The sequence below is a fragment of the Podarcis liolepis genome, assembly GCF_965112155.1.
Source record: "Podarcis liolepis genome assembly, chromosome: 18".
NCBI classification, from domain to species: Eukaryota; Metazoa; Chordata; class Lepidosauria; order Squamata; family Lacertidae; genus Podarcis; species Podarcis liolepis.
The window spans coordinates 8,382,995-8,405,208 of record NC_139572.1 but is presented as its reverse complement, the minus strand read 5'-3'; the positions used below and the strand labels follow the sequence as shown (position 1 = coordinate 8,405,208).

The following is a 22,214-nucleotide window of genomic DNA, read 5'->3' as shown; positions in this document are numbered from 1 at the left end:
CAAGCAGAGAGATTTGCTTCATGACACTGTCATTTATGTTAATGTTATATACTTTATATCATGTTGTTCCCTGAGTATAATATTTCCTCAGGGCCCAAGAGGAATGACCTTAATAAGGGAGCCATTGATAGGGAAGAATTTGTGCTTATAAGCAAAGAACCACTGTACCGTTGTTGAAGTGAGATAAACTTGAAGTAAGTCAGGCAGATCTCCAAAGCCCAAGAAATTTGGGGTGCTCTTGTTGTGTGTTGTCTGTTTCTCTGTCAAATTGTTTGTCTGTGTTGAATTGTGTGCCCTTTCGAACGCTGCATTCCACCCTCAGCCCCTGGAATGTGAACAGGCTTGCCCAGATGAGTGTGCTGCAGTGTAAGCTGAGTGGTTCAGGATGTATTATTATTTTTTTCTAATGTGGGGAGGTGGCCATTGCACATTCCAGTGTAAGTAACGCACCTTCACCTGTTGCAGGCAGTCCTACGCTCGGATGATATCACCTTGTGGAGGATCCCTAGAAGGGAGAGGCGGGAGTTGTTCAAGCGAGTTAGCGGCAAGCCAGCGAGATACGCTGCAGCTTTGTTCACCCGTATGGTCCCCCCGGATGAGCTGCGGAGGTGGCGAAGCACTGTTAGCTATCGCGGGGGCAGAGGGAAGCGTGCTCTGCCACACAACGTGGTTGCCCGCTTGAGGCACCTTTTGTACAAGCAGTACTCGGACATAGTGGCGGCTGACTGGAGAAAAATCCGGTTGAAAATCAACAAGATCCTTTGGGCTTAACGGGGCCGCCTCTGGGTGCCTCTGCCCAGTCCTGAGTGGCGCTGGAATGCCCTTGGCTCTTCATGGGAGTTCTCCATGGCTGGCTGCGCCAGACGCCTCCAAGAAATCAGACTGTGCTGCAACCTGTTAAGTGCCTGATGCCAAAGCAGAACTCTTATTTGCCCGTGTTTGTGCTGCTGGCCAGCGCATGGGCGGAGCAGGTGCAATGTTTTACACTGTCTGGCTGTGAAGTGCCTGTGGCTTGTAGCCTGGCAATAAATGGTGGTGTTGTTGCTGTTTTCATTTTCTTTCTTTCCTTGTGGTCTCTTTTGTCCCCCTTTGAGCTTTTAGGCTGGTATTCCGTGTCTGTTTGATGTAAGACCATCTGGCTGAGCATTAGAAACAAATGGAACCTATGCTTGGCCAGCCCCAGGTGGTGATGGAGGGCAGCGCTTCCGATGTGGCAGGAGGGCCTGTGAACATACGGTTTTCCCTGGCATAAATACCCCATTGCTCTTTAAAGATGGGCATTTTTTACTGTCAGAGTTTCTATCCCTTATTGGCCCATGCAGCTTTCCACTTTTTGCGCATGCTGGTGTCACAGGATTTCCTTAAAATTGTACTCCAAGAAGAGGAGGAGGAGGAAGAGGAAGAGGAAGAGGAAGAAGAAGAAGAAGAAGAAGAAGAAGAAGAAGAAGAAGAAGAAGAAGAAGAATGCATTAGTAGTATTATAAGAAGCTGGGGATACCTAGGAGCAGAATAGGGGGGTGAGGGGGAAGTTTGGGCCTTGAACGAAATACACTTTGAAGGCTGCAATTATATTTTTGGGGTGATAGTGGAAGCAGGCTGAAAAAGTGTCAGCTACCATAGAATAAGTCCCCCCATAGCCAAGAGCAGTGCTGCCATCTCAGGGGAGCATAGAGCTTGCAGTTCCACAGAGAAACAACGTGCGGCTGAACTACTTGGGAATTCCTTGCTGACAGACATTGTTACTTCAGGGTAATGTCCCCAAAAAGGTAGAACGAGAGGTGTATTCCAGAAGAGCTCTTCCTCTCTGCTGCCAAGTGGTGAAGAGTTTTTATAAAAATGTGTAACTAGGAAATAACTGCAGGGCTGTCTTAGCTTGTCGTGAGGTTTTTTTTTCCAGAATCCAGAGCAGCAAATATTGAACCCCCTCCTGCAGTTCCCCTTCGTACACTGTCCCAATTCTCAGAAGCAGAGAACAAAGGTGTTTGGATTGTCTCCCTAGCCAAGACATAAGAGCAGCACAGTTGTGTCTCAGCTGTATTGCTTCAGACTGCTCATGTGACTGAACCTTTGTAGGCCTGTGGAGGCACACACAGGCGCGCGCACACACTGAGGAAACTAAAGGACACAACCAACTGAGCCATTACTTTCCACGGGTCTTTGTTCCATGGAACAAGTCCCCAGTCCGGGTCATAAAAGTGTATATTTTCTCCTTTCCACTCACCCATGGATATTGGCATTGAGAATAAAAATAGCGCGATTAATTCTAGATAGATTACCTCTGAGTCTTGTTTTGGCATAAAAAGTTGTGATTGGTAGGCTCTTCTCTGGTACTGTATACTCGGTCAGCATTCCACGAACCTTACCTTAGCACAGTCCCTGACACGGTTTTTTGTTTTGTTTTTTTTTAAGTAAATTGATTTCTGGATAAAAAGGAAAAGCCCACATAGCCCCCTCAGTGGTGCACAAAGAATGTACAGTGGTGCCTCGCAAGACGAAATTAATCCGTTCCGCGAGTCTCTTTGTCTTGCGGTTTTTTCGTCTTGCGAAGCACAGCTATTAGCGGCTTAGCGGCTATTAACGGCTTAGCGGCTTTGAGAAAAAGGAAACAAACTCGCAAGAACTCGCAAGACGTTTCGTCTTGCGAAGCAAGCCCATAGGGAAATTCGTCTTGCGGAACAACAAAAAAAAACGGAAAACTCTTTCGTCTTGCGCGTTTTTCATCTTGCGAGGTACCACTGTAGATGAAGAAAAGGGCCCTGACTCTTCTCCACTGCAGAACTGAGAATTACTGAAACACACTGAATTTCCTTGGAGTGCCTATACTGAGTCACCATCGCTAGGCAACCCTTTCTCTGACAGAGCCTTTCTAGCATAATTGGCTTTGTGGGCTTTAAAATTCAGATGGATGTGTGTGTGTGCATATATGTCAGCAGGTAGGTGTGACAATTGTGTGTATTCATTGGTTTTGCTATGAAAGCTACTAGGAGTTTGAACACAACGCATGCGGAAGGAGAAACAAGCCGGTGCCTCAACTGGGGACATGAAGTCTGCCTGGTAAATGAAAAGCTTGTGTCTGTAAGACCTGTTCGGTTATGGTTCTTCCAGCTCTGTGCATCGTTTAATCCAGCCTTCCTGAGCAGACGCAGGCTACGCTATCACGGGAGCGGAGATGGCCAGCTCCTGGATGCCCATGAAGCACCATGTTCTCCAGAATGCAGCCCAAAAGTCTGAATGTGTATCTTGCAACATTAGCAGAGCTCCTTGTCAACCAGCACAGTGAAGCGTTCACCATCTGGACCATTCATTAGAGGGAGGGCTGTGGCTGCCCAGTGTAGAACAACGGCTTTGTATGCCAAAGCCCCCAGACCCAAATGTCGGCATCACCTGGCAAATCTGGGAAAGACCCCTGTAAGGAACCCTGAGTTATCACTGTCAATACATTTCTCACCTTCTCACCCCTTGCCTTTTCCTGTAAGACCTATTGCAGTCGTTAAGAGTCGTCAACAGGCTCATCTCAGCTACCTGCCAATCTCCCATTCCCACCACCCTTCTGAGTAATACCCCTCCCCACCTTCTCACTATATAGAAGGATCTGGCAACTTCTGTTTCAGTGTATCTGAAGAAGTGTGCATGCACACGAAAGCTCATACCAAGAACTAACTTAGTTGGTCTTTAAGGTGCTACTGGAAGGATTTTTTTTATTTTGTCAATACTGAGCAAGGCTGCCCCCCAGTCTGCCTTGATCTAGGGTTGCCCCCCTTGATCTGCCTTGATCTGAGTTCCTTTTTAAATCGACCCTCTTTTTTTTTTTTTAGAACCAGGATGACTAGACTCATACTTTATCTTGGGAGAAAGGACCATAGCTCAGATCTGGTGGACTAAGGTCTCAGATTTTGTCCCCAGCGTCTCCAGATAGGAATGGGACTCCCATCTGAAACCCCAGGGAGCTGCTGCCAGTCAGCTTATATAGACAACACTTAGTTTGGTGGACCAATGAAGTTGTGACTGTTAAAGTGGCACGAGAGTGCTTCAAATCTATGGCATGGATGCAACCCTTGCCTGTGTGCAATCCCTTCCCTGTCTCTAGAAGGTTGGCAAAAGTTAAAATAAAATACTGTCTTAAAATCAACACAAAATGGGCGATAACTTGTGTTAGTCATAACTGAGTATGGTTTAATTTGATGATATTGCCCATTTTTTAAAAAAAACAACATCTAAAAATTATTCTTTGCAATAAAATGTGACTTGTTAAACCGAGACGCCCAGATTATAAAAACCACAAGTGTTCTAAAAAACCTGGTTTTAATAGAAAGATTTTCATCTGGGGATGAAAAGACTACAAGACTTGTGCCAGACGAGCCTATTTCACAAGTGGAGTGTCACTATTGAGAAAGCCCTTTCTTTAGTAGCTCTTTGAATAGAGTGCCTCTGTCACATACTTATCCAGTCCTGCTTTTAAAAGCCTCTTTTAGAAAAGAAAAATTTTCAAACCCCCCCCCCCCATTAGGTGTTTTCATTGCCCAAATGCTGTCTCTAATGTCATTAAAAAGGTCTTCAGAACTTTCACGCTGGAGTATCCATATAGAAAATAACCGTAACCCTTCTCAAAGGTACATATGTTACATGCTCTTGCAATCCTGTGCAAGGGGAGGGATTTGCTGTAGAATTCAGGGCCTTGAGGGCTTCTGCTTTGATTTGATTGAGGTTTCTAGCCCTTGTGGTGGCGGAGAAAGGCTTGAAAGCGTATGTGCAATGCAGAAGAGTCCTTTCAGTGACTTCTGTAGTTCCATGCTCCTCATTCATGGCAGAAGCAGGCTGGGTTAAGCAAAATTGCTAAACACTGCGTTCACTTTCAGAGTTTACATTGCTCTGTTGTGGAATTTGGGCTTTTGTAGCATAAGGGGATGCACAGCTCTGACTATGCTCCCCCCCCAACTCGCAGGACTTTGCTGACCTGGTATCACCACAGGGCAAAGGGTAGCGATGACCTGCCTTGAAGCTTTTCACTGTAACATGCGCCTTGCTTCCATCACCCTGAGTTAGCTGACATATATTGAAATAATACGGTTGTATTGTTTTGTCATTGTTCCCCCCGCCAGACAACTTCTACTTTCTCTAAACTGAAGATGGAGATTAAGAAAAGTCGCCGCCACCCACTGGGCAAGCCACCCACACGCTCCCCACTTTCTGTGGTGAAACAGGAAGCTTCAAGTGATGAGGGTAAGTATACAGGTTCTTCCAAGCACCTTCCAGCTATGCTGTCCAACTCTCCCCATCTTTCCTGGTGGAAATATTCCCAGGTAGGTGGAGGTAGGGGTGTGTGTGTGTTCACCTGCCTCTCGATCTCTACAGATAGTTATAGTATTGTTTCTGTCAGCCAGCGGATCCCCATCTGGGTATCCAAACTTGCAGGATATGGCAGCAGCCCAAAGGTCTTTCACTTGACCTGCAACCTTTAACTGCAGGTGCCCGGGATTGAACGTGAGACCTTGTGCATACAAACCTGTTGAGTGAGGAAGGACATATTGGTTTCTTTTTATTAAGTGTTCATCTGTACAGTGGTGCCTCACAAGATGAAATTAATTCGTTCTACAAGTTTTTTCTTCTTGCGAGTTTTTCGTCTTGCGAAGCACGGTTTCCCATAGGAATGCATTGAAAATCAATCAATGCGTTCCTATGGAGACCGTCCGGGGACAGAGGGGAAGCGCCGCTCTGTCCCCTCTTTTGAAGCAAGGAGCTGCGGGGAGAAGATAGCTCTTTTGAAGCAAGGGGCTGCGGGGAGAAGCGATCTTCTCCCCGCAGCCGCAGGTCCGGGGACAGCAGGAAGCGCAGCGCGTCTTCCCCGCTGTCCCCGGACCTCTTTTGAAGCAAGGGGCGGCGGGGAGAAGCGATCTTCTCCCCGCAGCCCCAGGTCCGGGGACAGCGGGGAAGACGCGCTGCGTTTCCCGCTGTCCCCGGAGCTTGCTGGGCAAGCTTTGTTTTGCGAAGCAAGCCCATAGGGAAATTTGTCTTGCGAGGCAACTCGAAAACCTTTCGTTTTGCGAGTTTTTCGTCTCGCGAGGCGTTCGTCTTGCGGGGCACCACTGTACATCTCTTTAAGGCCACCAGAATGATATTTTCATTGATTGATTCATTCTATCCCATCTTTTTCTCCAAGGTGATGTATATACTTCTCCCCTTCCCCACAACAACCCTGTGAGGTAGGTTAGGCTGAGAATTGTGTCTGGCCCAAGGTCACACCCAGTGAGCCAAGTGGGGATTTGAACCCTTGTTTTCCAGGTCCTAGTCCAGTACTCTTAACCACTACACCATGCTGACTCTCTCAATTTTCCCCTCGCCTGTCTGCTTGGCTGCTTGCTGACTGAGGACCCAATACCTCAAGGACCGCCTCTTCCCCATATGCACCAAGATGGACCCTACAATCCTGTACCCCCTGCAGCAGAGGTCTGGAGGGTGGTAGCACAAGAATGGGCCTTTTCAGTGGTGGCTCCCTGTTTGTGGAATGCTTTCCGCAGGGAGGCTCACCTGGTACCATCATATTATATATATTTAGTTGCCAGGCAGAAATGTTCCTCTATAATTCCTCTATAATTTTGCCTCTTAAACTACCTGTGGCCTTTTAGAGTGGGTGAGATTTATTAATTTCCCATACCCCCTTGATTTTAATGTATCTATGTGGATTTGTTTCTAGTTTGTTTGGTTGATTGCTCGTAAGTTGGTTTGAGTTGCCTTGGACAAGAAAAAGTGACTAACAAATTTATTTAGCAATAGTAAATCATAATATCCAACCAAGTCATCTGTATCTTTCAAAACCTCACATGCCATAAGGAATCCGTTAATCCTCCAGGTGCCATAGCATTTCAGGAGTTTTATCTGCCAATGCCGGCCAGTGGCTTCCTTTTTAGAATTTGGGCATCAGAAAGGAACAACTTTGTAGCTCCTGACACTGGGATGTGGCAGTAGCAGGCAGGGCGAAGCACAAATGCCTCTTAGCACATGATCAGACACACAGTTGTGCATACATGGACACACCTCTGGCGTGGACTGCGGAAAGTGCTCAGCAGCCAGAGGTCCCCGTTCCCTATGACTATAGAAGTGGGCCACTGTTATCCTATGTCCAGACTGATGGTTCAAGTCTTCTTCGAAACAAAATGTCGTCGTCCCATCCCCCCTACAGTGAAGAGGATTATCCTCAAGTGCTTGAATCTGCAAGGCTGTGCTAATCAGATTTGTAACTGCCACAATGCGTGGGAGAGACTCCTCCTTGTCTCGTGCCAAGGGACTGGGTGTTGATGGAGTTCTGCAAAACTTTTCTGTTTGCCTGTTTCTATTCTCTTCCCTCATCATTTCCCCTTAGGGGAGTTCGGGCAGAAATAATACATACATTCAAGTTGCAGGTGAGCAGTGCAGCTGTAATGCTTCTGGTCCAGGCAGGGAAGGGTAGTCATACATTACTGATAGATTCCTCTGAAAGGAGCATAGGCAGATGTGGGTGGGGCAGCTGCACGGGAAACGGAACCCAGGAAGTCAAGTGCTCCCAAAGGTGTGTGATGGTTTCCTCAGAGCCTTGGGCACCTACCTGCACTTATATGATGAGGAGGCTGAGGCACTGCTGGGTGGTCATTGCAGGCAGGTGCGTGGGTATTGTGGTGCCTCGCAAGACGAAAAGAATCCGTTCTGTGATTCTCTTCGTCTAGCGGTTTTTTCGTCTTGCGAAGCAAGCCCATTGAAAGATTAGCGGATAAGCGCTATTAGCGGCTTTTAGTGGCTTATCTGCTGATCGGATCAGCTGATAAGCGGCTTAGCGGCTTAGGAAAAGGGGGGGGGAGGGGAAAAACCAGCAGGAACTCGCAAGACATTGTCGTTTTGCGAAGCAAGCCCATAGGAGATTCGTTTTGCGAAGCACCTCCAAAACGGAAAACTCTTTCATCTAGCGAGTTTTCCGTCTTGCAAGGCATTCGTCTTGTGGGGCACCACTGTATTGTGGTGTGCCCAAGGCTGCAGAGGAGGGTAGCATCACTCCACTGGAAGTTCTTCCACCCCATTAGGATGACACAAGGCCTACATGCCACATTCTGCTGGTGGAGGTCATGATCTAGGTCCTGATGCAGGACCAGCTGCAGATGCCTTGTTTGCCAGGGAAAGGCAGGAAGCCCCATCTCCTCTTTTAGGTAGAGGTTGGGCCCTGCTCTGTCACCAGGACTGTCAGGCAAAGAGAGGAATACTTCCTTTCTCCCCTCTCCCTTCTCCATCCACTCTGGGTGCTAGGATGCTAGGTTAAGAGGAGGTTAAGGGGTGATATGATAGCCATGTTTAAATATATAAAAGGATGTCACATAGAGGAGGGAGAAAGGTTGTTTTCTGCTGCTCCAGAGAAGCGGACATGGAGCAATGGATCCAAACTACAAGAAAGAAGATTCCACCTAAACATTAGGAAGAACTTCCTGACAGTAAGAGCTGTTTGACAGTGGCATTTGCTGCCAAGGAGTGTGGTGGAGTCTCCTACTTTGGAGGTCTTTAAGCAGAGGCTTGACAACCATATGTCAGGAGTGCTCTGATGGTGTTTCCTGCTTGGCAGGGGGTTGGACTCAATGGCCCTTGGGGTCTCTTCCAACTCTATGATTCTAGGACAGGCACAGCTCCTAAACTAGTTCTGGTTTGGGGACAATCCACGCTTAGATGTTGCCGTTTCTGCAGAAGTTGCACCCTGGGATGGCTGCAGCTATGAACATCCAGTTCAATGATATCCTCATTCACTGTAGAAAAGTGGAACACTGGATTTGCCATGATAAGTTTTGCAGTGGGTGGCACAAATGCTGTGCACACCAGAGAATTGGTTCTCTCTGCTGGGGAGAGTAGGGTGGTGGTATTTGACTCTCAGCCAGTGCTATTTGGGCCTGGAGATACTCCATACCCCTTTTTCTGTTTCCTCTTACCTGTTATTTTTGCTGCTAAGGAAATGTTAACTTATCTGAAAGTATTCACTGTTTGCTGATGTGCTAGGTCCTGAAACCGGGAAGTCTCTCCTGCACAGGATTGCAAGTTACAAAGCAGAATTGCATTGCTTTTTCTATTGCAGAGAGTAGGACCAGCACATTTGAGCATACCTTCCATACATTGTGAAAAAGGAACTTATCACATTAAGCCCAATGGTCTGTTTTCGTTGCGAGACACAGAAGAGATACTTTGGTTAGCCACTTTAAGTTACTACATGTGCACAGTTCCTTCCTTTCTCTTCTTGCCCCTTGCCCTTCTCTCAGATGCGTCCCTCTGGATTTCTCTTCATTCCCTCGTTCTTCTAGATTACTCCCATTGCAAGCCCCTTCCAGCTTCCTTGTATTTTATTCCCCTGCCCTCCCACTTCTCTTAGGCCTATCCTTCTCCTGGGCTGTTTGAATTGCCCTAGCTCTCTTTCAATCCTAAGCAGCTGAATCTCTGGCAGGCTGCAGCCCTCCTGCCTATCTCTGACATGAAGACAGCTCTGCCAATCAGGCTTCGTTGACTTTGCCACCACAACGTCCCTGGTTGCATTACAATATAGATTAGCAGCCAGAAAACTAGCTTTTCCATTCCTTCACAGAATCTGTGCAAGATATCGACATTTTATTCGCTGACAGCTCTCCCCTGAACAATTAGAATGGAGTGAACATTGATTGCATCACAGCACCTCCACAGTCGTCTAGGGGAGAGGTTTGCAGGTGACAGCTGGCAGCAGGTTTTTTTTATCCTTTGTGTCATTTCTGTTTCTGGTGATAGCTTCACCTCTCTACCCATTGGCTTGCCAGATCTTAGCCAGGAGGCTTCGCCTCCCACCTGAAGGATATTGTCATGAAGCACTGGTACTTCTCAGGGGCTTGAGTCACAGAGCTGTCAAGCCTGGCCACATGAAACTGTGACTTCTCCTGTTCCCCGTCAAGGAATTGGCAGCACTTCTGAACTGAGCATCTCTTGCCGATATAGACAAGACCACTGTGCATGGGGAGGGAAGCTGGGAAACGAGAGGCCTGCATGGAAGCGTTTGGGGGAACAACACTCTGTGCCGAACAATCCAGACTGATAGTGTGCCAGTTGCTTCCTTCACTTTTTAACCAAGTGCATGCTATACCTGTATACCTGAAGAAGTGTCTCCAGCAGCCTAGAAACTGAGGTCCAGCTCCGACGGCCTTCTGGCAATTCCCTCGTTGTGAGAAGGGAGGTTACAGGGAACCAGGCAGAGGGCCTTCTTGGTAGTGGCACCTGCCCTGTGGGACACCCTCCCATCAGATGCCAGGAAATAGGCATCTGTCTGACTTTTAGAATACATCTGAAGGCAACCCTGCACAGGGGGCCAGTGTGGTGTAGTGGTTAAGAGCGGTAGTCTCGTAATCTGGGGAACCGGGTTCGCTTCCCCGCTCCTCCCCTTGCAGCTGCTGGGTGACCTTGGGCCAGTCACACTTCTTTGAAGTCTCTCAGCCCCACTCACCTCACAGAGTGTTTGTTGTGGGGGAGGAAGGGAAAGGAGAATGTTAGCCGCTTTGAGACTCCTTAAAGGGAGTGAAAGGCGGGATATCAAATCCAAACTCTTCTTCTTCTTCTTGTGTTTTAATATTTTGTTGGAAGCCATCCAAAGTGGCTGAGTCAACCCAATCAGATGGGAAGCATATTAATAAAGTAATAGTAGTAGTAGTAGTAGTAGTTATTATCATCATCATCATTATTGGTAGTAGTAGTCATACTTTAAAATAGCCCTGCAGAATAAAGTAGTAATAGCAGTAGTAGTAGTTGTTGTTGTTGTTATTATCATCATCATCATCATTATTGGTAGTAGTAGTCGTACTTTAAAATAGCCCTGCAGAATTCAACCAAAGGGCTGTCTAGCACAGCATCCTGTTTCCCAGCAGGACATGAAGTCAATGGCCCTCTCTCTCCCCCTTGTTGTCTGGCAACTGGTATTCAGAGACATGCGGTTTTGGGTTCTAGAGGTAGCTTGTAGCCAGTAATGGCTTCCACACATGGATCCTGAGGCAGCTGACAAAGAGGAGATAAGAACTTCTTCTGATGCACTGAAAAGTTACTGCCTCCTCCATGACATTTTAGGATGGTTTGACTGCTCCAAGGCTAGCTAACCCCAGCTGATTTCTCTATAGCAGTACTGTGGTTGCTTTTCACTTTATATTTTCTTTTTTTACAGTTATTTTAACCAGCCATTAAGGTTGAGTAGGTCCAGAAGTCTAAGCTTATATAAACAAAAGTTCACTTACTTAGTGTTCCGTTATTTGGTAGGTACATGTTTACAAAAAATGTGTGTGTGTTTGTTTCATTAATTGATTGGCTTTTGGATGACTCGCTATCGTGTCTTCTTTATGGCTGAGTGGATTGGTCTTACAAAGTGGGCCATCCCTAGTCATTGTTCCTGCCTCTCTACCTAACCCTTCTCTCTCTCTCTCTCTCTCTCTCTCTCTCTCTCTCTCTCTGCTCATCTTGTTCTTTAGAAACCCTCCCATTCTCTGGTGAGGAGGATGTTGGTGACCCCGAGCCCTTGAAGTCCTTGCTTTCCCTGCTGTGGAAAAACAAAGCACCCAACTTTGCTGCGGAGAGGCGATTCAATGCTGCTGCAGCATCGACTGAGCCATACTGCGCCATCTGCACCCTCTTTTATCCCTATAATCAGGTAATTCTGCAGCTTCAGTAGAGGAGCAAGCACACAACACCCCAAGGTCCCCTCAATCAGCAAGCAATTTCTTTAAATACCTGTAATCCTTTAGAAAGGTGTGTAAGGGTTTTAGAAAGCTCTTAAGTCCCCTGCGGAAGAACCACAATTCTGGCATGCTTCATCTTTCTAGCTTTGGGTGAAGAACAGTAAGTATGTAGGTGTCTCATCTATTGATATCAACGTTTGAGATGGCAGCTTTCTTCTTGGTCACATTGCAGGCCAGCAGTTATGCCGATGGGTGTATGCTTGATTTATTATTACTCACCTCCAGTTCAACTGGTGGTGGTGGTGATGGTGATGATGATAATATCCTCAATATCATTTGTGGGTGACCTCAGTTTGCTTCCAAACTAATAGGCACTCGGTCATCTGATTTCTGATTAGCCCGTTCCAGTCCGCCTTTCCCAGGATACTCAATTCCATTACCCTTCCCAGCCATTTCCCCCTTCCAGTTCACATAACCCCACCCTGCCCCAGCAACAGCCTGTGAGCATTCTGTGGCCACTTTCAGGGGAGTTCTCTACCCATATAGGGTTCCTTTCCCCCTAAATCTTTGTTGTACTTCGGCAGGCTTTGGGGTCCCCCAAGCCTGCTGATACCTCCCTTGTTAAAGCCAAAGCAGCAGCACCCCCAAACATACGGATCTACAGTGTCAGCCTTGGCTCTTGACATGTGTCAGATTGAGATGGGCTGCTCCACTTTGTATTGTAGGCGTGTTATACCATTTACTTTGTGTGAAATTTCACTGCAAATGCTAAACTAGCATATCAGGCAGCCAGTCAGGTTCTAGCCCAGCCTTCCTCCCGCTTTGCCAGTTTTCTTTCTGCAAGTTTGAAAAGCATTTTTTAAAAAGTATGCACCTGTAATCAGAAATTGTTCTGTCTACCCCCTCAGTGCTCTAGTGCCTTTTTCTGCTGCACATGCAGACTGCACCTTAGAGGGAATTGTTTAAAGATGGCCATATTATGGGTCAGTCCTACATACAGGTATCTGACTTCCAGCTGTTCAGAGGAGGAGCTATTTATAGTACCACTATCTCCTTGGCCCTTCAGGTGGCAATCGGTAGTAAAATATTTAAGAGCTACTGATCTTTAAACCATGGCAGGATGTGGAAGAACTTGTTTTTTTTTTAATTGGCCGGTAACTGAATTGAAGGATGCAATTTAGTGATCATCTGGGGCTCATGCCTCACTTTGTAGAGCAGGAACTGGAAGGATAGAATGTAACACTCTCTTCTCCATCATGCTGGGTTTAATCTCCCTATCGTCAGGGTAAATAACATATAATATTTGTGTATGTTTTCTGGGCACAGTCCAAGCTTCATTGATTAACAGAAGCGGTTGCTGGCATTTCAAGATTTGGGAAGTTCTGTTTGCGGGGGCGGGGTGGGTGTGCTATTTTTTTCCTTGGCAACAGGCAAGTGTTAAGCACTTACTAAATGCACCGCATCTAATCATTACTACCTTTCGTTTCAAAAGTACATTAGGAATCAGACCACGTAGGACATGGGCCAGCCAAAATACTGTACAGAACTCTTTGCTCTGGAGGTGGAATAGCTGTAACATTTGCTGAGCTGGATGAAGCCAAAAGACCAGCCTAGCCCAGTGCTCTGTCTTCCACAACAACCAACCAGTTATCCAGGGGGAACCAAAAGGAGAGGGATGCAGCAATAGCTATCTTTGCTTGACCTCCAGATTATCAGTGGCCTTAAACTGATTACCTTCAGGTTAATGTAAAATTGGTTTCCCAGTGATAACCTGCCAAGGAATCCCACTTTATCATATAGTATTCTGGGAAGTTCATTTCACCTGAAGTGGGAACTATGGGACCCAAGAGGAAGTCCTAGCTGCACCCACTGCTCTCTCTCTCCCCCCCCCCCCGCTTCCCACATCATAACACATTGCAGGGAAATGGGTTGCAGGAGGCAAGCTTCAAGGAGGAAAGGCGTATCTACTGTAATGAATCTCCTCAATCATGAGGGTCAACATCCACCCCCAGCCCAGCCCGGCCAAAAAACCTCTGGACACTTCAAGGGACCAAATGCAGGGAGCAAACGAAGTGTTTTTATGTTCCTCTTGTGAGCTCTCTTGAGACCTCAGGTTGGCCACTGCTGGGAACAGGAGCTAGAATAGATGGACTATCAGTGTGATCTAGGAAGACAAGACTTGCATTTTATTTATTGGCTTTCTGTGGCACCCTTCAGCTCAGTGACTGACAGACCAGCTTACAATAAAAATCATAAATAGCCAATAAATGACAATGGGTAAATAAGTTGAATAAAACCAGTGGCTATAACTCCTCGGGAAATAAAAGCAATGGAAAATGAAAAGATCTCTGCTTGGTGCTAAAAAGATATGTACATAGGTGTCAGGCAGGACTCCCCAAAGAGAGAATTCCATAAGCCGAGTAGCCCCGTAAAGGAATATCCTCTCTCTGGCTGCTACCTGCTTCACCTCAGATGCCTCCAAAGATTACTACAGTGCTTGTTGGCTTGATGCAGAAGCAAACACTTCGTTAGATAAACAGGTCCCAAGTTGTGTAGCCTTTCCCAGCCTGGTGCCACAGACATGTCGTTTGACTACCGATCCCATCATCACTGACCATTAGCCATGCTGAAGTTGCAGGATCTGAAGATCATCGTGCAGGGGAAGGCTGGTTGAAGGCACTTTGAATTGGGCTCCTAAAATGATCAGGAGCTAGCAGAGGTCTCTCAGCACAGACAAGATGCCTGTCCATTGACTGGTCCCAGTTAATACTCTAGCAGCTGCATCTTGTACTGTGTGTTAGTATCTCAGCTCACAGTCAGAGGTACCTGGCCTCCCCCGAGGCAATTGAGTGAGATACTGTGTTTACCTTCCGTCTGCAACTCCCGGCAGGCTAGGTAAACAAACCGGGGATTCTTCTCATTAGACGTGAGAAAGAACACACCCTCTGCTTCTCTCTTCTTCTCTCCCTCCCTGCATTCTCCCCAGGGAGGGGAAATGAGACAGACAGGAGTCCTATTTACATGTTTTATTCCTGTCATTCAGCAGTACATAGAAATGCGACTGCACCCTTCAGACTCCATCAGAAGAGACACAACTCTGCCCCTGCACTTCCAGCACAGGTCAGATGACACTCTGAGCTAACATCCGGTGCTCAGTACAGTGAATGGACTGCCCCTTTTCCCCAGCAGTACATTGGCAGACAACAACATCCTGTTTTGCTTTCCAGCCACCTGCTGCTGGCTTTTGCATTGGTGCTTTTTCCTGACACTGTGCAGGACAGTGCACTGCAGCCATCCAATCTGGAAGCAGTGAAATAAGTATAAGAATACATATCTATGCTAGTTAGTAAATGGCAGAGTTAAGGACTGTAGTTGTAAGAGTATTTTGCAGAGTTTTGGGTTTTCAAAAGTGATTTTTAACCAGAAAAAACATTTTTTTGTGTTTTATTTTTCCTAGTTGCCACATGGTGCTTTTGTTTCTGTTGTGAGAGGTGTAACACACCCTTCCTTTCTCGACCTGCTCTTCCAATGCAGAACAGCAAGATAAAAATATACCGTATTTTTCGCTCTATAAGACGCACCAGACCACAAGACGCACCTAGTTTTTGGAGAAGGAAAACAAGAAAAAAAATATTCTGAATCCCAGAAGCCAGAACAGCAAGAGGGATCGCTGCGCAGTGAAAGCAGCAATCCCTCTTGCTGTTCTGCCTTCTGGGATAGCTGTGCAGCCTGCATTCGCTCCATAAGACGCACACACATTTCCCCTTACTTTTTAGGAGGGGAAAAGTGAGTCTTATAGAGCAAAAAATACGGTACTTATTTTCCTTTTAAGGATTTTGGCTTTTTGGTTTTCGTTTCGGATTTTTAGGAAACAGGCTTAGATCATTTTACTTTCCTTTTGGAGATTTTGAGAATGTTCTATTTTTGGCAGTTTTTCAATTTTTTATTGGGGGGGTGTTTCTTTTTTGATTTTTCTAAAATGAAATGGATAGCAGGAATTCTGTTGTTGAAGAAAGCTTCAAATTACCTAAGCTTCCACAAAGCAATTTCATCCAGTGTAAAAAATGATTAGAAGCAAAATATGATATGAAAGGTATTTTAGAATGTATTGAGAAACAGAAATCCATTGAGGATAGAGCCTCAGAGGAGTGGGAGCAGCAGAATAAATTGGCAGTGTCTATCATTCTGGATGGTATTTCACGTGCCCAAATGGTTCACACAGAGAGAGGTGACATATCAGCTCAGATGATTGAAAATTTGCAAAAAGCATTTGATTAGCAAGGAAGCATTCACACCGTGCCTGGGTGAGGTATTTATTTAATTTAAAGCTTGAATCCAAGAAGGACCAACAGTCACATGATAGTGTTCCTATCAATTATTGAAAAGCTAGAAATTTCACAATACAAAATGGATGAGGAACAGAAAGTTTGCAATTTCCTGGGGACACCAGGACCTAAATTTCAAACAATTGCAACTCTCATGGGTTATAAGCCAAACTTAACGCTAGGAAATGTGATTGGGCACCCGAAATAGGAATATGTAGAGAAAAGAGCAAACTCTTCAGCCAGCAGTGTAAGACGCAGTGACTCAACTCTGTGTCCCAAAGGAGAGCCAAGGCTACAACCAGAAAAATGGTTTGCTTCAAGTGCAACAAAGAGGGACACATCTCCAGATTTTTTGAAGCCGTGAATTCGGGAAAATCTCCTGCATTTAAGCAAGCAAGCCAAAATAAGGGGAGCAAAGAAAAAGTGTTGTCTTTTGCAAGAGAAGAATCTAACTGTAAACAGTTATGGCACAAAATCAAATAGACGGTTAACCAATTTGGGTGTTCTTTGCAATCAAGTTATGATAATAATTTCTTTGGAGGCATTAATAATATTAACCCATTAATGGATTGCAATATTCCCATAAAGGTATCTAGTGCAAGTTCAGGAAGCTTAAATTACAAGCGAAACAATCAATTGAGAGAGAATGTTGCATGTTGAACTGCAACATGCTTAGTGTGTCTACGCTGGACAGAAAAGGTTTCAGTGTGCAATTTGAAAATGGAAAATGCTGGGTAAACGAATGCATATTAGTTCCAGCATGGTTTATAAACATAGATCTAAGGGAGGACTTGGAATGCCAAACTTACAATTCTGCTATGCGGTATTTCAAATTAAATCACTAATTCCACTGATTAGGGGTCAAATTGAACTATCCCCTTCCATGCCACTATTCCAAGCACTTTCCTTCTTAAAACTATCAGATTTGGAGATAAAGGGAATTGATAACCCTTTTCTAAAAAGAGCAGTTATGACAAAAATCAAAGGAAAATGTTGGCCACTGTTGGCCAAAAATCAAAGGAAAATGAACCGTCTCCATCAATTCCCTTCCTAGACCATCCCACCTTTATACAAGAAGACAAATATTGGCAATATAAAGAATGGGGAAACGGGCATATATAGAATTCGAGACCTAATATACAAAGACAAAGCAAAAATGAAAGAAAGGCTAAAGGGAATGCTAAAAGACCTACATGCTAATTGGCTTCAACTTCTCCAGTGCTGCTCATTTGCAAAACATATAGAAGAAAGAGGGGGAGGATTTCATTCCCTCACAATATTTGAATCAAAGTATATTGAAACCAAAGTATATTGGTTTCATTGATCTATAGTATACTTGTGGAACACAAATTGGGGAATGCAAAGAAATTAATGTCATTGAGTGGGATGGCATATGGAGGACTTCACCCTTAAGAACTGTCTCATCTCACCTTCAAGAAGCTTCTCTGAAGGTCATTCTCAGGTGGCATTGTACTCTGGTTCATCTAGCCAAAAACAGTAAACCCCTCTGGGCAATGTATATAGGACATAATATTGAATTGGCAGCATGGGAAAGGTTGTGGAATGTCAATTTGAAATTTACAACGTGTGGTGCGATAAAATGAAATGAAATGAAAATGATGTATAGATGGTATCTGACTCCTAGTAAATTAGCAAAAAGTCTGAATCCGATACCTGTTGGAAATGTAAAGAGAAGGGGGGTACCTTTTTCCAAATGTGGTGGTCATGTAAGGTACCACAAGCTTTCTGGGAAATGATTTATAGAGTTGAAAAAAAGGTTGAAGATCACTTTTCTTAAAAAAACCAGAAGCTTTTCTTTTAAGCATAATTGGTGGAGAGGTACCCAAAGAGCAGGAAGAATATATATTTATGTATGCTACTATGGCTGCTCAAATGATTTATGCCCAGAGATGAAAAGAGGAAACAGTTACAACGAAGGAAGACTGGCAATTGAAATTGATGGAGTATGCAGAAATAGTGAAACTTACCAGAAGAATTAAGAAACCAAGAAAAGAGACTTTTTAAAACAGAATGGGAAATTACTGACTGTTTGAAGATGTGTTGTAAACAAAGCATTAGCAGGATTGACATAAACATGTGCAGTAAGAAATAATTAAGAGGGAATACAAAGGGAATATTAGTAAAGAAGTTTGAACTGGATATGCAGTAACAAAAAGATGTAAGCTATGTAACTGCAGAAAGGAGAGAAATGTGGATTGATTATGTAAAGACCTAAGTTTTTTCTGTTAAAATATTTATAAAATGAGAATATGAAAAATAAAATTTTAAACAAAAACAATAAACCCCTATCGCCGCATTTGATGAAGGTGTTGTGGGAACCCTGCAACATATTTTCATGCTTGCTGGGAAGAAGAAGAGGAGGAGATTTTTATAGCGCCCTATAGGTCTCAGGGCTGTTCATAGGATAAAATCACAATATAGAAACTCAAAATACATAATCAAAACAAAAACAACCTAATAACCCCCACTCCAGCACATTTTAAAAGGGCATTGGATGTCAATCAGCCAAAGAAACGTTTTTGCCTGGTTACGGAGTTATGGACTTAAGAACAGGAAAGGTCAGCGCAAGACATATGGTTCATTTTGATGAGCCCAGCAGAGATGATAAGAGAGGAGTGGTAATAGATTATTCTGAGCAGTCCGAGGAAGACACACAGGACCTCATATACTTTCCTGAATGATATATAACAGTTCATATCTGCCTTCTGCTACCACACCACCTGGCACAGATGATGAACAGGAGGAAGAAGCAGAGGAGCAGATTCCAAGTAGCACTACTGCCAGAAGGGATGAGATGGAGACTGATGACGAGATGCCTAAACAGGAGGGTGAAGAGGATGCAGATGTGGCTGCAGAGTCCAGAGGTCAGTCGCCAATTGAGACCCAACAAAGGTATCCTGGCTCCACGACTGTCCTACATTGCAAGGTTGGCATGTCCCCTAGAACCTTCCACCTGGCCACTGAAGCTTGCCTGTGGAAGGATGCTGCACAGGAGGAGTTTCATGCACCAGAACAAGACCTGGACCCTCGCCAAGCTGCTGCTTGGGAAGAAGGCAATTGGAAGCAAGTGAGTATTTAAGGTGAGGCAGGGTGCAGAAGGGAAAGTCGAGCACTACAAAGCAAGACCTGTAGCAAAAGGCTACTCGTAAATGTATGGAGAGGACTTAGATGATACTTTCGCACCTGTGGTGAGGTACACCGCCATTAAACTGCTTTTAAACATAATAAATTATAATAATAAATTTTATTTATATCCCGCCCTCCCCAGCCGAAGCCGGGCTCAGGGCGGCCAACAACAATCAAATAACCATATAATTGAATAATCACACATTACATAAAGGTAAAGGAACACCTGATCATCAGGTCCAGTTGTGACCGACTCTGGGGTTGCGGTGCTCATCTCTCTTTATTGGCCGAGGGAGCCGGTGTACAGCTTCCGGGTCATGTGGCCAGCAGGACTAAGCCACTTCTGGCGAACCAGAGCAGCGCACGGAAACGCCGTTTACTTTCCCGCCATAGTGGTACCTATTTATCTACTTGCACTTTGACATGCTTTTGTTTTTTTAAAAAAATATTTATTAAGATTTTCAAAATATTACAAAATAAAAAATAAAAAAGAAGAAAATACAAAAAAGGTTAAAAACAACTCAATCTTTCCATTACTTATTTTTCATTAGATTGTTTCCCGGACCTCCTCACGCCTCCCTTTTTTGTATTCCAGTTCAGTTTGTTGGTTCAGCAAATCCTTACCCTCTTTGTTTATCCTAGTCTTTACTCTAAAAATATTGTAACGTTAAATTTTTACCTATTAATAATCCATTTTTCATATTCCCTTATAGTATTACAGCTGAACACCACTTAATTTCTATCCAACATCATTCTAACATTCATTAATTTTACAATATTTCTGTAAATAGTCTTTAAATTTCTTCCAATCTTCTTCCACCGACTCTTCTCCCTGGTCTCGGATTCTGCCGCACTTTGACATGCTTTTGAACGGCTAGGTTGGCAGGAGCAGGGACCGAGCAATGGGAGCTCACCCCGCCGCGGGGATTCGAACCGCCGACCTTCTGATCGGCAAGTCCTAGGCTCTGTGGTTTAACCCACAGCGCTACCTGCGTCCCACTGCATACTAGCTTCTAAACAAATGGACGTGAGACGTATAAAAACTGCATTTTGGCATAGCAGAATCTCAAAGAACAGCCCAAAGGTTTTGTCAAGCCAAAGGAAGTTCATCTAGTATGCAGGCTTCAGAAGGGCTTTATGGAATGAGAAGTGGCACAGCATGCTCAAAGAGGCCAAGATATACTCGAGGTCACACAGACAAGTGTTTGTACTCCAAATGAAAAAATGGACAATTTTCTTATGTTTTGGCATTTGTGGACGACTTGATCATTACAACTAAAAATTTCCAAGACAATTTCCAAGTCATGAGGAACTTAGCCAAGGATGCAAAGGGGAAATATCTTGGGAAAGTTTCCTATTACCTAGGTGTCCAAATTGAAAGAAAGGACGATGGATCTTATCTTCTAAGCCAAAAGCAGGTGGTCATAGAATTACTTGACGTCCTAAATCTGCAAGAAGCCAACTCAGTAACCATACCAAGGATTACTGACTTCCTAAAAAGTTGAAATGAATCTAAACTCTTACATGACAGCAACCAGTACAGGTCAACAATAGGGAAACTTTTATACCTGGCCATGACAATGAGACCAGACATTGCAAATGCCGTGGGAATCCTGAATAGGAAAGTGCGTTCCCTCACCAGGATGGATTGGACTGTTGCGAAGAGAGTTTTCAGATACCTAAAAGGGAACCATGAATTGTAAACTTAAGCTGCCAGCAGATTGCAATCCATAACTAGTAGGTTACACAGATACTGATTTGGCAGGAGACACTAAGGATTACAAGCCAACAGGTGGGTTCCTCTTTTTGTTTGGAAATGATCCATTTCTTGGGGCAGTTATAAGCAGAAATGTAGCTTTGTCTACCACAGAGTTAAGATTATGTAGCTGCAACTGAAGCATGCAGAGAACTAGCCTGAATCAGCTAACTGACTATGGACTTTGGTTTGGGACTGAAGACGCCTATTTGATTGAAGACAACCAGAGCTGTTTAAAGCTGTCATAGAGCAAGAAATTCTACATGAGAACCAAGCACGTTAGGGTTGAGTAGCGCTATGTGTGCAACACGATAAAATGGACTTGTTGAATTGGCCTATTGCCAAACCAAGGAGATGACAGTGGACATTCTTACCAACCCTTATCGAGCTACTGAGAGGCAGCTTTGAGAACTTTCGAGTCAAGACTCTGGTTGGTTTAACAAAATTGTGCATGCAATTGTTAAATTTTCCTGAGAAGGGGTTTGTTTGTAGGAGTTTTTGCAATCAGACAAAACCATGCATATCTGTGCTAGTTGGTAAAGGGACATGGAATTTCATGCTTGCTCCTGGGGCTTCAGTTTCTTCATAAGGAATTGATGGTTCTCCCAATGCTGGCCTCAGTTTGTGCCCACCTACTCTTTGCACATGGGTAAACACTATTTAAAAACCAAAGTTTCACAGTGAAAGTGTGGTGTTGTGGGGGCATGAGAACTTTCCTGATTTCCCCTGCTGTCGGACAATGGAGTGTGTCTCCCTAGCAGTGCCCAGTGCTGCTCTGCAGTGAACTTATAAGGAGACTTGGTCTCTGTTTAATCCTTTGTCCCTCGGTGCTGGTTGTGCTACCAAAAGCCTTGAGGTGCCCTTCTGGAGAGAGAATCCTGCTGAAGGAGCAGGAGACAGTTGCAAGGAAGTGGGGGAGGAATGGCGAGTCTTGCTTTTAGTCTGTCTCCTTATGCATCTCTGTCTCTTCCATCCCTTCCCCCAAAACCCTTTTCAAAGGATGTTTGGCAAGTGGTGTATTTGGGTGATACAGATCCCTTTGGGGAAAGGAAAATAGCAACAAAAGTGACTCATAGCTTCACCGTTCTTGTGGGATGAGCAGTGGTTCCTTTCTCTGCTCTCATTCGCTTGAAATAAATTCATTTTTTCCCTCAAGGACAGAAAGGAAAAGCTGCCCCAAACAAGTTCTGTTTCCCTTTGTCTTGCCTCGTTGTGGCATAGCAGGCACTGAAATGGAGGCAAGAACCCTCCTGGACTCCACACCATTTCACTGCCCCGCCACCAAAGTAGTTAACAGGGCTAGCTAAT

General features: G+C 44.8%; 1 protein-coding gene across 4 annotated transcripts in view; it reads left to right on the top strand.

Annotated features, from left to right (window-relative positions):
- The window catches only part of KDM4B (lysine demethylase 4B), a 188,554-nt gene that overhangs the window by 140,800 nt on the left and 25,540 nt on the right, over window positions 1-22,214 (top strand). For all 4 annotated transcript variants that reach the window (XR_014520980.1, XR_014520981.1, XM_083483665.1 and 1 more), the window contains exons 12-13: window positions 5,100-5,220; window positions 11,472-11,650. Coding sequence is in view for 2 of the 4 variants with exons in the window: in XM_083483665.1 (XP_083339791.1) it covers window positions 5,100-5,220; window positions 11,472-11,650 (300 nt within the window). In the remaining 2 variants the exon portion in view is untranslated. The remainder of the gene's footprint in view (window positions 1-5,099; window positions 5,221-11,471; window positions 11,651-22,214) is intronic.